Genomic DNA, 18,043 nt, shown 5'->3' on the forward strand with positions numbered 1-18,043 from the left:
TGGGAACCCCTGGTTTAGAGACATCTTACTATCAGTGACTTATGCCACAGGGAGTACAAAGCCCTGAACTTAGCTTGCAGCAAACTGAACAACTCACACCCTTGAGCCTGGAACATTTAATATACACACTGTAATACTTGTGTCAGTCAGCTCTGATCTCAAAGTCACCACACTTGCCTGCGACTTCAGTGTTTCTTCAATGTCGGCACTAAGTGTACTCCACTTGTCAGCCTCCTGCAGTGCCTCTGACGCCATCTGCATTCTTGACTTCACTTCATCGATCTCGATCAAAACCTGCGACACAAAAAGCAGAGGGTCCAGTCTGATGACTCACTTGCAATTATCTTTTTTCAGCAAGTTTCACACAGGTTAGAGTTGACTCAGCTCACCTGCGAACAAAGAAGAGGTTCTACAAAAGATTTACGAGGACATTACATAAAGGAGATAAATGTCAAGAGTTATTTATTTTCACAACTAACAGGCCCATCTGGCCCAACGAGCCCACACCACCCAATTACACCTATGTGACCAAGTAACCTACTAATCTGTACATCTTTGGAATGTGGGAAATGCACCCAGAGGAAACCCACGCGGGTCAAGGGGAGAACAAACAAACTCTCTACGGACAACAGCAGGTAAAATATTACACTACCATGCCACGTTAACGGCAGTTAACTGGTGGCTAGTTTCCCTTAATAAAGGAAGGTTAACAGATAACATGATAAAAGAAAGGAACATACATTTATTTAGCACTTTTCATGGAAACCATAAAGTATTTTACAAGTGTAGACATTTGTAAGTAATAACCAAGGCTAGTTTGGCCAAACGTACCTTTTGACTTCAAAAATAAACTGCTGGACAAATTCAGTGAGTTGTGAAGGAAAAGGGTTAGTCGACATTTCAGGACTCACCAGTTGAGAGAGACATCATTATTGGGCAAAACACTGGGAATAAATACCTTGGATCTTCTGTGAAACAAAGTAAACCTCCTGCAATACAGTTCGGTTTCATTCCGAGCAAATTGTCCATATTATGATTTTCCATAATGTCGACCTTTGACAAAAATTGACAATATTCGCCATTTCTTTTGTACTTTTTGTTTATTTAGTTACTTTTTCCTCACATAAATTCTTTAATAGGAATTTTTTATTCTATATGCCAAATATCATGGTAGAGGTTTGTAAAGGTAAAGGTAAATTTCCATAGAATGTATTCTTCAGTACGTATTGCTTTTATGTCCCCCTGGTGGGGATTCAGTTCAGCAAATCATCTATAAAATAGCATGTTCAACTATGCAAAAATGTTGTTTCAGTGCAGGCTCTTGCACTCCACTTGTTAGAGGGATTTTAACACAAGGTGAATGCTTATTCTTCTCCACAGATGCTGCCTGACCTGCTGATTTTGTTCAGCATTTTGTGTGTGTTACACAGCCGACATGAGATGCTTCTGCTTTCGGGATGAATAGAAATGGGCCCCATAAACATGCAATGGTCATCAATAAATCGTTTTTATGTAGAGAATGGTGAGAACCTGGTGACAGTGTGTAATACAGTATGGTCACCCTCGAAGACAAACAGTGGAAGCAAGGTGGGTTGAGTATATCATGTTTAGCCTCAGCTGTGCCTCCAAGCTTAATCCCCATATCATTTGATTCCTCCACCATCTAAAAATCTATCTCAGCCTACAAAATAATTACTTGAGTCAAACCATTCTTACTCTTCTCTTCTCTGGAACAAAGGTCCATTAATCTCGTCTCTGGAACAAAGGTCCATTAATCTCAATTTTCTTTTCTCTCTCAACTAGTTTTCCTTCATCCCAGGAACTATCCACAAAACCATTGCTACATTGTCACTAAGCCTAGCATCAATAAGGAGACCAACGCAGTGCACAGTACTTCTGATGCACTCACAGTCAAGTCCAGCAAAGTTAAGGAAAGAAATCTCCATCTGCTTGTAGTTCATCCTCCTTGCCACAAGAGCAATATTCCATTTGCTTTCTGAGTCACTTGCCAAAATGTTTGTTAACATTTTGCATCTTACTTTACAAGAACCCCCAGGACCCTTTGAGTTTCAGCACATAAACCTCATTGGATTTAAGTAATCCAATACCCCACTATCGGATTGTTAGATGCCGATGGACTGGCACCTGGCTCATCATGGCAGAGTGCTTCCTCACCAGGACCCCATTTTCCTCACTCCCTCTAAACTCGCCTGGTTCACTTACATTGATTGTACTACTCCACAGTATCAAAAAAAAATGAAAATTAGGTTGCAGTATTAGCAGGAGTAATATCCAGTAGTCTAGAAAATCGGCTGAAATATTGGTATTTTACTATACTTTGCTTTCCTTCCTACCTTTTTGTTTCAAAAATCTGCCAAACTTTTGCCCGTCCAGCTAACATCTTAATGGAGATTCTGTTAGCTCCTTGTATTTTATTTTCCTAATGTTTATGCAAGAAAACTTGGATACATTACACTTGGTCCTTCTTTTCAGTTATTAAAATAAATATTAAATATCTGCGATGTGAGAACTAATCATAAAAATACCTCACCAGTTGCACATGCCAACTTGGAAATTGTCTGTTAAATCTAAACTTTATCCGTAGACATTCAGTTCACAGCAAGAGAAATTCCTTATTACAATAGTAACGGAAATTTTTCTACCACACACAAAATGCTGGAGGAACTCAGCAAGCCAGGTAGCATCTATAGAGGAGGATAAATACTCACTCTGGGCAGAGATGCTGATGGTATGAATATCAATTTCTCCTCTTGGTGAACCAAATAAGACCCACCTTCCTCTATTCCCCACTCTGATCTTTTACTTCTTCTCACCTGCCCATAGCTTCTCCTGTGTCCCCTCCTCCTTCATTTTCTCCTACTGTCTACTCTCCTCTCCCATCAGATTCTTTCTTCTCTAGCCCTTGATCTTTCCCATACACTTGGCTTCACCTATCCCCTTCCAGCTAACCTCTTTCCCTCCCCCCAACTTTCAATTAAGGCATCTCCCCTCTTCGCTCTCAGTACTGAAGAGGGGTCTCAGCCTGAAACATTGACTGCTACTCTTCCATAGATGCTGCCTGACCTGCTGAGCTCCTCCAGCATTTTGTGTGTGTTGCAAAGGGAGAGGGCAGAAACCAGAATAAGATAGTGAGGGGAAGGGAAGGAGTACACGCTGGCAGGTGATAGGTGGGACCAGGTGAGGGGATAGGTGGATGGGCGGTGGAGGCGAATGAAGTAAGAAGCTGGGAGGGAATATTTGGAAAAGGTAAAGGAACGAAGAAGGAATTTAACAGGAGAGGACAGTGGACCAAAGAAGAAATGGAAGGAGAGGAGCCCCAGATGGTTGTAATGAGCAGGTGAGGTAAAAAGGGGTAAGAGGGTAACTAAAATGAGGAATGGAAAAAGAGAGGAGGGATGGGAGAGAAACAACTGTAAGTTAGAGAAATCGATGTTCATACCATTAGGTTGGAGGCTACCCAGATGGAATACCAGGTGTTGCTCTTCCAGCCTGAGTTTGGTCTCATCATGGCAGTAGAAGAGGCCAAGGACTGACATGTCAGAACGGGATGGGAAGTCAAACTTAAATGGATGGCCAGCAGGAGATCCTGCCTTTTGCAGCAGACAGAGCAAAGGTGCTTCACAAAGCCAAACCCCAATCTACACTGGGTCTCACTGATGTATAGATCACACGGTGAGCACCAGATACAATAAAACCTCAACAGGTTAGCAAGTGAAGTGTCACCTCACCTGGAAGAACTGTTGGGGGCGCTGGATGGTAGTGAGGGAGGAGGGGTAGGGGAACGTGTAGCACTTACCACGCTTACAGAGATAAATGCCAGGAGGAAGATCAATAAGTAGGGACAAGTGGACAAGGGAGCCACGTAAAGAGCAATTCCCATGGAAAGCGGGGGAGGGAAAGATATGCTTAGTGGTGGGATCCTATTGGAGATGGCAGATGGTAGAGAATGATGTGTTGGACACAGAGGCTCATGGGACAGCAGGCAAAGACAAGGAGAACCATATCACTGTCATGACAACAGTGAGAGTAGCATCGATAGTGGTAGAAGGGAATGCCGTTTCTTTAAATAACGGACATCTTAGATGTTGTAGAATGGAAACACTCAGCCTAAGAGCAGATGCGCAAAGAGAAACAGAGGAACTAAGAAAAGGGAATAGCATTTTTACAAGTGACATGGTGAGAAGAAATATAGACAAGATAACCATAAGATACAGGAGCAGAATTAAGCCATTTGGCACATTGAGTCTACTCTGCCATTTTATCATGGTTGATCCATTTATCTCGCAGCCCCAGTCTCCTGCCTTCTCCCCATAACCTTTCAAGCCCTGACTAATTAAGAACTTATCAACCTCTGTCTTAAATATACCCAATGACTTGGCCCCCACAGCTGCCTGTGGCAACGAATTCCACAGATTCACCACTTTCTGGCTAAAGAAACTCCTCCTCATTTCCTAAATGGATGTCCCCTCTATTCTGACACTATGACTTCTTGTCCTAGACTCCCTCACCACAGGAAACATCTTCTCCATATCCACTTCATCAAGGCCTTTCAACATTCGATAGGTTTCAATATTTCCCCTTCATTCTTCTGAATTCCAGTGGTACAGTCCAAGAGCCATCTTTATATGGTAACTCTTTCATTCCCAGAATCATTCTCGTGAACCTCCTTTGAACCCTCTCCAATGTCAGCACATCCTTTCTAAGGGGCCCAAAACTGCTCACATTACTCCAAGTGAGGCCCCACCTGTGCCTACAGAACCTCAACATTAAATCCTTTTTTTATTTCTAGTCCTCCCGAAATGAATGTTAACATTGCATTCGACTTTCTCACCACTGACTCAACCTGCAAATTAACTTTCTGGGAATCTTATACGAAGACTCCCAAGTCCCTTTGCACTTGGAATTTTGAATTTTCTTTCCATTTAGAAAATAGTCTATGCTTTTATTTCTTCTACCAAAGTGCATGACCATACACTTCCCGACACTGTATTCCATCTGCCACTTCTTTACCCATTCTCCTCATCTGTCTAAGATCTTCTGTAGCCTCTCTGCTTTCTCAACACCACCTGCCCCTCCACCTATCCGTTTCATCCGCAAACTTGGGCACAAAGCCATCGATTCCATCATCCAAATTATTGACATATAGCGTAAACAGAAGCAGTCAAAACACAGACCACGGTGAAATGCCACTAGTCACCAGCAGCCAATTGGAAAAGGCTCTCTTTATTCCCACTGTTTGCCTCCTGTCAATGCTCCATCCATGCTAGTATCTATCCTGATAACGTGCCTCATGTGCTTATCACCTTATCAAAGCCCTCATAAAATCCAAGTACAAAATGTCCACTGATTCCCCTTTGTCCATCCTGCTTGTTAGTTCTTCAAAGAATTCCAACAGATTTGTCTGGCAAGATTTTCTCTTAAGGAAACCATGCTGACAGTCAAACTATTTTATCATGTGCTTCCAAAAACACATCCTTAACAATCGACTCCAACATCTTCCCAACCAGAGTTCAGACTAACTGGCCTATAATTTCCTTTCTTCTGCCTCTCTTCCTTCTTAAAGAATGGAGTGACATTTGTACTTTTTCAGTTCTCCGGAATCATGCCAGTATCTATTGATTCCTGAAAAATCAATATGCCTTCATGATCTCTTCAGCCACCTCATTCAGAACTCTAGGGCGTAGACCATCTGGACCAGGTGATTTATCTACCTTCAAATCTTTCAGTTTCCCAAGCACCTTCTCCCTAGTAATGGCATCTTCACTCACTTCTGCTCCCAACACTCTGGAACTTCTAGCATACTGCTAAGTGCTTTCCATACAGAATACAAAATACTTACTCGGTTCACCTGCCTTTTCTTTGTCCCCCATTACTACCTCTCCAGCATCGTTTTCCAGCAGTCCGTTGTCCACTCTCGCCTCTCTTTTATTCTTTATATATCTGAAGAAACCTTTGGTATTCTTTTTAATATTATTGGTTAGCTTACCTTCATATTCCATCTTTTCCCTCTTTATGACATTTTTAGTTGCTTTCTGTTGTTTTTAAAAGCTTCCCAATCCTCTAACTGCCCACTAATTTTTGCTTTATTATATAACCATATAATATATGGTTATATATATTTATTATATTATATGCCCATTTATTATATGCCCCCTCTTTGGTTGTGAGAGTCAGTACGCCTGTAAAAGATATCAGTAGTTAGTCTGTCTCTGGAGATGGAGACAAAGAGATTGAAGGGGGAGAGCTGTGTCACAGATGGACCAAGTAAATTTGAGAGCAGAGTGAAATGAAAGTCGACAAAATTGATGAGCTTAGAATAGATGCAAAAGCAGCACCACTACAGTTGTCAATGAGAGGAGGGAAAGCTTGGGAACTGTTACCAGTGTAGGCTAGGAACATGGACTGTTCCTTGTAACTGACGAAAAAAATGGTATAGCTGGGGCCCAGGTGTTTAGAAAAAGATGGTGAGGATCCACACCACCAGACAGAGGAGCGTGGTAGTAGAGGGGAACTGGTAGGTCTGTTGTCAAGAAAGAAGCAGAGAGCTTTAAGCCTTCCTGAAGAGAGACTGTAGTGTGTATAGACTGTTCAAACATAGTGACAAGAAGGCCATAGATCTTAAAGTTACTGAAGTGATGGAGAGCATGTGATGTGTCATGAATGTAGATAGGGACTGAACCAAGGGGAACAAAATGGAGTTGACGTACGAAGATACAAGTTCAGCAGGGCAGAAGCAGGAAGAAACAATGGGCCTACTAGGAGTTTGGTTTGTGGACCGTGTAGAGGAAATAGAGATGAATAGTGCAGGGTAAGGGAACTCTGAGGTTGGTGGAAGAGGATGGGAGATCTCCAGAGTCAATGAGGTTGCTGATAGTGTGGGAGACAATGAGCAGGCACTCCTCAGTGGGGCACTATTCAAGGGGTAAGTGTTAGAAGAGGTGTCTGACAGCTGCCGCGTGGCTTCGGCAAGGTAGAGGTCAGTCTTCCAGACAACTGTACCACCACCCTTGTCAGCCGGTTTGAAGGTGGGATTGGTGCGGAGAAAGTGGAGGACAGTGTGTTCAGAGGGAGAGAGATTAGAAAAGGTAAAAAGTATTTCAAAACTGCATCACCGAGGAAACATGCAAGCTATCCCACGATCTAAATACTTTTCAGCCTCACCTGCATAGATTGTGCCGTCTCCTGTTCAAATTTCCGAATATCTTCCTTAACAAGTATCATCTGTTCCTTCAAGAAGGAAGCTTCCTGTTTCAGAGCTTCCATGTCGCGGAGAGCTCTGGGCATGTTCTGCAAAGCCTGATGACTAGTCTCTGAAAGCAAGAAAAACTGGGAGTGAACGGAGAGGACAGGCCTGTGCTGACACCAGTCAATTCCAGTTACCTGTCAGATACAGAAATAAAAAGGGCGTAAAACAAAAAAAAAATCCAGCGAGTGCCTGTTCTGTGAGCAAAAACATCTTGTTAAATCCACTTGTTTTTGGCACCATTCTTCGTAAGCTCCAGAGTCTGTTGTGTGTAAAAATCCCAGGAGATCAGCAGTTTCTGAGATACTCAAATCACCCTGGGCGGCACCTAATTAATTAGCTTGTTTATTTCGGCTTTTATCTTAAAGGTGCCAGACTCGCTCCGACAAGCACTGCACCCCTGGATGGAATCACCAAGAAGGTGTGCCAACAGCAATACTTCATTAAGACTCTGAGGAGACCAAAGACCCTAACAAATTTCTACAGATGTACCGTGGAGACCATTCTGACTGGTTGCATCACCACATGCATGACGTGGAGGCTCCAATATGCAGGATCAAAAGCGCCAACAGAAGGTTGTAGACCCACCCTGCTCCACCACGGGAACAACCCTCCACACCATCAACGATATCTCCGAACGGCAATGCCCAAAGAAGGCAGCGTCCATCGTGAAACCTGCACCATTTGGAATGTTTCTTCCTCTCATTACCTCCACCGGTAAGAGGTACTGGAGCCTGAAGACCCACGTCTAGCATTTTAAGAACAGCTTCCTGCCTTCAAATTCCAAATGCTCCATGAACACTACCTCACAATATTGCACTTTCGCACAATTTACTTCTTGCAACCTATGGTCATTTTCATACCTCGTTCTGAGGTGCTGCTACAAAACAACAAATTTCACAGCACATGTCAATGATAATAAACATGATTCCTATTCACACTGAAGGCTCAAATGTCGCCAAAACACTTCTGGGCATCCAGTTAGAACATCTCTGCATCACTCCAAAAGAACTAATGCAACCACTCTGTAGCCAACTGTGGTGGAAGAAACGGCTGCAGAGTGCATTCATCAAATTTCATCTTTCATCCTTTCTAAGATTCTGGAAAATCATGAAAGTGATTTCAAGAAAGAAGGGAGACAGAAATTTTGGAAAAATTGATACAATTGGTTTGACATCTGCCATTGGGAAAATCACAGAATCAATAACTAAATAGAAGAGGGACATTTTGAAAATGATAATACTGTCATGCACAGTCTCCTTGTTTGATGAAAGGGTAATCGAAGATTTACACCCAGAATCACCTGAAAATATCAGCATACTTTGGAAAGAATTTTTCATCAATACTGACACACTCCGGGAACTTCCATAAAAAACACATACCGTAGATTCCGGACTACAGAGCGCACCTGATTAAAAGCCGCTGGCTCTAATTTTAGAAATAAAATCAATTTTTTACTTGTAAAGGCCGCACCGGATTTTAGGCCGCAGGTGTCCCACGTTGTAATATGAGATATTTACACAGAAAGATATTACACGTGAGGATTTTTTAACTTTTAATTAAATCCATATGGTAACAAAAACAAATACATATTGCAAATGCTTTTTTTCGAACCGTGCCCGTAACGCGGCTACTTTTAAATATACGTTGCGTATACTTCTTTACTGAACAACATTCCAATATCTCCTAACGACTGGTAAAAAATATATATACTGCAGCCTACCAGGAAAAGTTATTGATCGCCTTTAACTTAAAAGCAGCGTTTTCGCTCCGCCGCTCGACCCCCTCCTTTCCGTTTATTCGCAAACGGCATTTTTCCCACAAGACGCGGCGAAACCGGGTGTGACGTCATAGCATCCCGCGATGTAGTACAGAAAACAAATATAGTTAAAACTCTTCTAACTTTAACTAGAAAATGAATTACTAAGCGAAAATATTATAAACTAAATAACTGCCATAAGGCAGCACAATGCTTCGAGTGTTTTCCATGTTGATGAGGGTGAGTACAAATGACTGATTTACAATAATTTAATTGTGAAAGTGCGCTTGATTTATCGTACAATTTCATTGGACCTCTGTGAACTACTCATCAATTTTATTGGTCTACTGTTACGAGGCAAAATGTTTACGAGGCGGCATGAAAAAAAATAATACATTAGCCGCTCCGTATTAAAGGCCGCAAAGTTCAAAGCTGTTCAAAATGTGGGAAAAAAGTAGCGGCTTAAAATCCGGAATCTACGGTACTTCCGACACGATGCTTTGTAGACACTGATGCACATGGTAGAAAATACTATAAATACTAATGTATTCCTTGATAAATCTAAAAAACCCCAGGTTTTCTTAATGAAAACATTTGAACACCTCCAGAAAGCCCCAGTAAGTCAAGGCAGACTACAAATGACCCACACAACAATTCAATTAACGAGATATAACTGACAACCACACAAATAACACTGCACGATGCACTAACCCCAGTGAATACGGACACACTCCGTACGTCCCCCAGTGAATACGGACATACTCCATACATCCCCAGTGAATACGGACACACTCCTTACACCCCCCAGTGAATACGGACACACTCCGTACGTCCCCCAGTGAATACGGACACACTCCATACATCCCCAGTGAATACGGACACACTCCTTACACCCCCCAGTGAATACGGACACACTCCGTACGTCCCCCAGTGAATACGGACACACTCTGTACGTCCCCCAGTGAATACGGACACACTCCGTACGTCCCCCAGTGAATACGGACACATTCCGTACGTCCCCAGTGAATGTGGACACACTCCGTACGTCCCCCAGTGAATGTGGACACACTCCTTACATCCCCAGTGAATACGGACACACTCCGTCCTTATCCCAGTGAATACGGACACAATCCGTACGTCCCCAGTGAATACGGACACACTCCGTACGTCCCCCAGTGAATACGGACACACTCTCTCCCTGTCCCAGTGAATACGGACACACTCCGTCCCTGTCCCAGTGAATATGGACACACTCCGCCCTTATCACAGTGAATACGGACACACTCCGTACGTCCCCCAGTGAATACGGACACACTCTGTCCCCGTCCCAGTGAATACGGACACACTCCATCCCTGCCCCAGTGAATACGGACACACTCCGTACGTCCCCAGTGAATACGGACACACTCCGTACGTCCCCAGTGAATGTGGACACACTCCGTACGTCCCCCAGTGAATGTGGACACACTCCTTACATCCCTAGTGAATACGGACACACTCCGTCCTTATCCCAGTGAATACGGACACAATCCGTACGTCCCCAGTGAATACGGACACACTCCGTACGTCCCCAGTGAATACGGACACACTCCATACGTCCCCCAGTGAATACGGACACACTCCGTCCATATCCAAGCGAATACGGACACACTCCATACATCCCCAGTGAATACGGACACACTCCTTACACCCCCCAGTGAATACGGAAACACTCCGTACGTCCCCCAGTGAATACGGACACACTCCGTACGTCCCCCAGTGAATACGGACACACACCGTACGTCCCCCAGTGAATACGGACACACTCCGTACGTCCCCAGTGAATACGGACACACTCCGTACGTCCCCCAGTGAATACGGACAACCTCCGTACGTCCCCAGTGAATACGGACACACTCCGTACGTCCCCCAGTGAATGTGGACACACTCCGTACGTCCCCCAGTGAATGTGGACACACTCCTTACGTCCCCCAGTGAATGTGGACACACTCCGTACGTCCCCCAGTGAATGTGGACACACTCCTTACGTCCCCCAGTGAATGTGGACACACTCCGTACGTCCCCCAGTGAATGTGGACACACTCCTTACGTCCCCCAGTGAATGTGGACACACTCCTTACGTCCCCCAGTGAATGTGGACACACTCCGTACGTCCCCCAGTGAATACGGACACACTCCGTACGTCCCCCAGTGAATACGGACACACTCCGTACGTCCCCCAATGAATGCGGACACACTCCATACGTCCCCCAGTGAATGCGGACACACTCCGTCCCTGTCCCAGTGAATGTGGACACACTCCTTACGTCCCCCAGTGAATGTGGACACACTCCTTACGTCCCCCAGTGAATGTGGACACACTCCGTACGTCCCCCAGTGAATGTGGACACACCCCTTACGTCCCCCAGTGAATGTGGACACACTCCTTACGTCCCCCAGTGAATGTGGACACACTCCGTACGTCCCCCAGTGAATACGGACACACTCCATACGTCCCCCAATGAATGCGGACACACTCCATACGTCCCCCAGTGAATGCGGACACACTCCGTCCCTGTCCCAGTGAATACGGACACACTCCGTCCCTGTCCCAGTGAATACGGACACACTCCGTACGTCCCCAGTGAATACGGACACACTCCGTCCCTGTCCCAGTGAATACGGACACACTCCGTCCCTGTCCCAGTGAATACGGACACATTCCGTCCCTGTCCCAGTGAATACGGACACATTCCGTCCTCGTCCCAGTGAATACGGACACACTCCGTCCCTGTCCCAGTGAATATGGACACACTCCGTACGTCCTCCAGTGAATACGGACACACCCCGTACGTCCCCCAGTGAATACGGACACACTCCATCCCCGTCCCAGTGAATACGGACACACTCCGTACGTCCTCCAGTGAATACGGACACACTACATCCCTGTCCCAGTGAATACGGACACACTCCATCCCGGTCCCAGTGAATACGGACACACTCCGTCCTCGTCCCAGTGAATACGGACACACTCCGTCCTCGTCCCAATGAATACGGACACACTCCGTCCTCGTCCCAGTGAATACGGACACACTCCGTCCCTGTCCCAGTGAATACGGACACACTCCGTCCCTGTCCCAGTGAATACGGACACACTCCGTCCCTGTCCCATTGAATACGGACACACTCCGTACGTCCCCAGTGAATACGGACACACTCCGTCCCTGTCCCAGTGAATACGGACACACTCCGTACGTCCCCCAGTGAATACGGACACATTCCGTCCTCATCCCAGTGAATACGGACACACTCCGTCCTTATCGCAGTGAATACGGACACACTCCATACGTCCTCCAGTGAATACGGACACACTCCGTACGTCCCCCAGTGAATACGGACAGACTCCGTCCCCGTCCCAGTGAATACGGACACACTCTCTCCCTGTCCCAGTGAATACGGACACACTCCGTCCTCATCCCAGTGAATACGGACACACTCCGTCCTCATCCCAGTGAATACGGACACACTCCGTCCCTGTCCCAGTGAATACGGACACACTCCGTACGTCCCCCAGTGAATACGGACACACTCTCTCCCTGTTCCAGTGAATACGGACACACTCCGTCCCTGTCCCAGTGAATACGGACACACTCCGTCCCTGTCTCAGTGAATACGGACACACTCCGTCCTTATCACAGTGAATACGGACACACTCCGTACGTCCCCAGTGAATACGGACACACTCCGTACGTCCCCCAGTGAATACGGACACACTCCGTCCCCGTCCCAGTGAATACGGACACACTCCGTCCGTCCCCCAGTGAATACGGACACACTCCGTCCCTATCCCTGTGAATACGGACACACTCCGTCCTTGTCCCAGTGAATACGGACACACTCCGTCCGTCCCCCAGTGAATACGGACACACTCCGTCCCCGTCCCAGTGAATACGGACACACTCCGTCCGTCCCCCAGTGAATACGGACACACTCCGTCCCTATCCCAGTGAATACGGACACACTCCGTCCTTGTCCCAGTGAATACGGACACACTCCGTCCGTCCCCCAGTGAATACGGACACACTCCGTCCCTATCCCTGTGAATACGGACACACTCCGTCCCTGTCTCAGTGAATACGGACACACTCCGTCCCTGTCTCAGTGAATACGGACACACTCCGTCCCTGTCCCAGTGAATATGGACACACTCCATCCCTGTCCCAGTGAATACGGACACACTCCGCCCTTATTCCAGTGAATACGGACACACTCCGTACGTCCCCCAGTGAATACGGACACACTCCGTCCCCGTCCCAGTGAATACGGACACACTCCGTCCTTATCCCAGTGAATACGTACACACTCCGTACGTCCCCAGTGAATACGGACACACTCCGTACGTTCCCCAGTGAATACGGACACACTCTCTCCCTGTCCCAGTGAATACGGACACACTCCGTCCTCATCCCAGTGAATACGGACACACTCCGTCCTTATCCCAGTGAATACTGACACACTCCGTCCCTGTCCCAGTGAATACGGACACACTCCGTACGTCCTCCAGTGAATACGGACACACTCCGCCCTTATTCCAGTGAATACGGACACACTCCGTACGTCCCCCAGTGAATACGGACACACTCCGTCCCCGTCCCAGTGAATACGGACACACTCCGTCCTTATCCCAGTGAATACGTACACACTCCGTACGTCCCCAGTGAATACGGACACACTCCGTACGTTCCCCAGTGAATACGGACACACTCTCTCCCTGTCCCAGTGAATACGGACACACTCCGTCCTCATCCCAGTGAATACGGACACACTCCGTCCTTATCCCAGTGAATACTGACACACTCCGTCCCTATCCCTGTGAATACGGACACACTCCGTCCCTGTCTCAGTGAATACGGACACACTCCGTCCCTGTCCCAGTGAATATGGACACACTCCGTCCTTATTCCAGTGAATACGGACACACTCCGTCCCTATCCCAGTGAATATGGACATACTCTATATGTCCCTCCCCCCCCACCGGTGAATACAGACACACTCCGTTCCTATTCCAGTGAATACGGACACACTCTGTCCCTGTCCCAGTGAATACGGACACACTCCGTCCCTGTCCCAGTGAATACGGACTCACTCCGTCCCTATCCCAGTGAATACGGACACACTCCGTCCCTGCCTCAGTGAATACGGACACACTCCGTCCTTATCCCAGTGAATACGGACACACTCCGTCCCTATCCCAGTGAATATGGACATACTCTATATGTCCCTCCCCCCCCACCGGTGAATACAGACACACTCCGTTCCTATTCCAGTGAATACGGACACACTCTGTCCCTGTCCCAGTGAATACGGACACACTCCGTCCCTGTCCCAGTGAATACAGACACACTCTGTCCCTGTCCCAGTGAATACGGAAACACTCCGTCCCTGTATCAGTGAATAAGGACACACTCCGTCCCTGTCCCAGTGAATAAGGACACACTCCGTCCCTGTCCCAGTGAATACGGACACACTCCGTCCCTGCCTCAGTGAATACGGACACACTCCGTCCTTATCCCAGTGAATACGGACACACTCCGTCCCTATCCCAGTGAATATGGACATACTCTATATGTCCCTCCCCCCCCACCGGTGAATACAGACACACTCCGTTCCTATTCCAGTGAATACGGACACACTCTGTCCCTGTCCCAGTGAATACGGACACACTCCGTCCGTATCCCAGTGAATACAGACACACTCTGTCCCTGTCCCAGTGAATACGGACACACTCCGTCCCTGTATCAGTGAATACGGACACACTCCGTCCTTATCCCAGTGAATACGGACACACTCCGTCCCTATCCCAGTGAATATGGACATACTCTATATGTCCCTCCCCCCCCACCGGTGAATACAGACACACTCCGTTCCTATTCCAGTGAATACGGACACACTCTGTCCCTGTCCCAGTGAATACGGACACACTCCGTCCGTATCCCAGTGAATACAGACACACTCTGTCCCTGTCCCAGTGAATACGGACACACTCCGTCCCTGTATCAGTGAATAAGGACACACTCCGTCCCTGTCCCAGTGAATACGGACACACTCCGTCCCTGTCCCAGTGAATACGGACACACTCCGTCCCTGTCCCAGTGAATACGGACACACTCCGTCCCTGTCCCAGTGAATACGGACACACTCCGTCCCTGTCCCAGTGAATACGGACAGACTCCGTCCCTGTCCCAGTGAATACGGACAGACTCCGTCCCTATCCCAGTGACTTCCAACTTTATTTTTACAAGGCACAAGTGAACTGTATTTAATGTTATACTGATTTATTTTCGGAGGAACCTTGCCAACGTTCTCATATCCTGGGTCACCAGTGTGCGTGTTCCTACCCCTCCCATTAAATTTCTTCACAAATCTTTTGTGCATCAGTGTGCGCATTGGTCACTGCGATCATTTGCATGAATCCATGTAACGAACAGATAATCCTGAAGCCCCAGATAAATTCAATTGTTACACACCTTCGATTGCATTGTTCACCTCCTGAATAAACAACTGCAGCTTCATCACCAGGGTGGCTGCATGACTGTCGACCTTCCCCGGGGCTTCCTTTTGAACTGTTTTGAAAGCCCCATTCACCCAGTCCTTCACATCGAAGTTGTCATCCAAGAACTTTGAGAAATCCATTTCACGTGGACTGAAGGATTCAATCCACTTTCAATTCAGGGAATGTCCCAATCATTCGATGCTGTTCTGTGTCCAGTAGGAAGCATTCGTCTGTGCAACAAGAGAAACAAATGTGCCAGTCAGTCAGCTGTTGAATACGAGAAGGGGTCAGTTTGAAACACTGCAGCCACTATAGACCGCAGATGCTGGAACCTGGAGCAAGTCGGAATGCTCAAGGATATCAGCAGTTCAAGCAGAACCCGTGGGGAGAAACACACCAACAACATTTCGGGTCCAGATCTTCCATGACTACCTGCAGTTCATTCTATCCACAAAGCCTTTTTGGCTGGTTGTTGTTTGAATCTTTATTCACAACAATATACATGCAATGGGGCATCAACGAACACCGCCAACAAAGAGATAGTGGCCAGACTACCAATCCAATATGGGTGGCAGGCTGGAGCCACATCTCTGCCAAAGGAGGTGTAAGGTGCTCCCTCCCTCCACTAGCCTGCAGGTCACCCATGGGCAATGTGTTAACGTGAGCAACCTGCAAATCCCCCTCCCCCAATCGGGATCACGTGAAGCCACGGGAGGAGGTGGTGATGGATAGTGGTATGATGCATATCACAAGTCCTGGTTATTTGAGGACAATCTCGGATGAGTATTGATAACGGCTGGGGTCGCCCGTCTTGTAAAGGCACTGCCCTGATAAAGGTATTGGCAAACCTCTTCAGCAGAAAATTTGCCAAGAACAATTATGGTCGTGGATAGACCATGATCGCCAATGTCATAGGACACGGCACCTCATGACGGACGGCCTATCCAGTGATGACAAGTGGGAGAATGTCCCTGGTGCAATGGATCCTTTTAGCCCACTACAACAGTAGAAGGGGGATTATAGCACTGCTTCGGCAGTACGGGACTCCCTTCTTTCGGCCTGCATCGTATACTGGTTCTTGGTCAGGGACTCGCAGCCACAACCTCCGGGTTCATTGCTTCAGGCAGCTCGGAGCCCTGAACCGGGTAGGGGGCCGGAGGATAGTAGGCCTCGATCGCCGCCCCTACCGCTACCCGGCTCGGCTCTTTCCCTGCGCAGCTCGGCTCGGCCCGACCTACCCCGTTCACCCTCTCCGTCAGCCCCCGCAGAAACAGCGCGGCCACAGCCTCGGAACGACCGTAAAATCCGCCGCCACACATGCGGAAACCGGATATAGCTTAACTGCGGTCGCAAAATAATAATCGCCATAAAGTGGTCAGCGGGACCTCGTGGCCGCCATCTTGGTGAGGGCAAGTCCCTGGGCGTGACTCAAGATGAAGTTTATTTGCCACAAACAATGAAATGTGGTCCCATCGCCCCAAGGACTCTCCATAAAGAGCTGAAGCTAATGAAGTGCTCTTAAAATGTAGGCTTTGATGTGGGAAATTGCTGAAGACTTTTTTTGCATGGTAAAAACTAAAAAGTTTAATTGGTGATAATGCAGGTTGTTCTCAGAAACAGTGCAGCCACAATCTAGGAACGATTCAGCCATGGCTGAAGTAAACCAGAGAAGGGGCAGCTGGAAGTAGAGGACCATCCCATGGACCAGTCTTGTCCCAGCACCAATTGTGGTGAACTACATATACCTGTCTGGACACGCCCCCTGCTGACTGCTCCTGTGGCTCCTCCCACAGACCCCTGTATAAAGGTGATGGAGGTCTGAGCCCGGCCTCTCTGTCTCCAGGATATAGTATGGTGGTCACTCACTGCTCGTTCCTTCTTCCAGTCAATAAAAGCCGATACCTCGCTTTTACGTCTCAGAGTGAGTTATTGATGGTGCATCACCAATATCAATGAATTTGTGGTACGGCCCTCTGGTTCAGAGGGAGGTGACTTCTTCTCCTCAGGCAGTCCCTTGAGTTTGGGGATCGCTTATTTCTATTCCAGTTTCTGTGTGTGTTTAACCCTAATAAGGACAATGGAGTCTCCAGGCGGGGTGGGAGGTGATTGACAAGATGGATGAGGTTAACATGTAAGATTCTAGCCCTGAAGCTTCTGTAATTTGAGTGGTCATTGGCCACAGATTCCCACAAGCTGGTGAGGGTGTTACAATTTTCAAGACTGAGAATCTCCTTAAATTGCTCTTAAGTTATGGAAAATTCTTGGGATCTGCTCTGATCTATCACTCAGAGTAGAGCTATGGCCCTGACCTCTAGAGGCAGCTGATTGTAATTATTGGCCTGTTGGTGAGGGGGAAATACTCTTGACATTGGTTCCCTCATCCTGCTGGAGGAGTTTGCAAAGCTGGTGCCTCGCAGACCCTGGTTTAATCCTGATTTCTGACACGGTCTCTGTGAAGTTCACTTTCTCCCAATGGCCGCGTGGGCTT

The 18,043-nt window shown here is 47.2% G+C and overlaps 1 protein-coding gene across 2 annotated transcripts in view; it reads right to left on the minus strand.

Annotated features, from left to right (window-relative positions):
• Positions 1–16,954, minus strand: part of cog7 (component of oligomeric golgi complex 7) — a 64,692-nt gene extending 47,738 nt beyond the window's left edge. Inside the window, exons 1-4 of one of the 2 annotated variants that reach the window (XM_073060903.1) lie at positions 16,898–16,954; positions 15,530–15,785; positions 7,183–7,331; positions 178–294 (exon numbers count right to left, since the gene is read on the minus strand). In XM_073060903.1, coding sequence (XP_072917004.1) covers positions 178–294; positions 7,183–7,331; positions 15,530–15,695 — 432 coding nt within the window. In that variant the 5' untranslated portion in view covers positions 15,696–15,785; positions 16,898–16,954. Of the gene's footprint in view, positions 1–177; positions 295–7,182; positions 7,332–15,529; positions 15,786–16,793 lie in introns of both variants that reach the window. The other variant, XM_073060901.1, reaches the window with a different exon arrangement.
• Between the last annotated feature and the right edge of the window lie 1,089 nt (positions 16,955–18,043).

The sequence above is a fragment of the Hemitrygon akajei genome, chromosome 11 (genome assembly GCF_048418815.1).
Source record: "Hemitrygon akajei chromosome 11, sHemAka1.3, whole genome shotgun sequence".
Taxonomy (NCBI): domain Eukaryota; kingdom Metazoa; phylum Chordata; class Chondrichthyes; order Myliobatiformes; family Dasyatidae; genus Hemitrygon; species Hemitrygon akajei.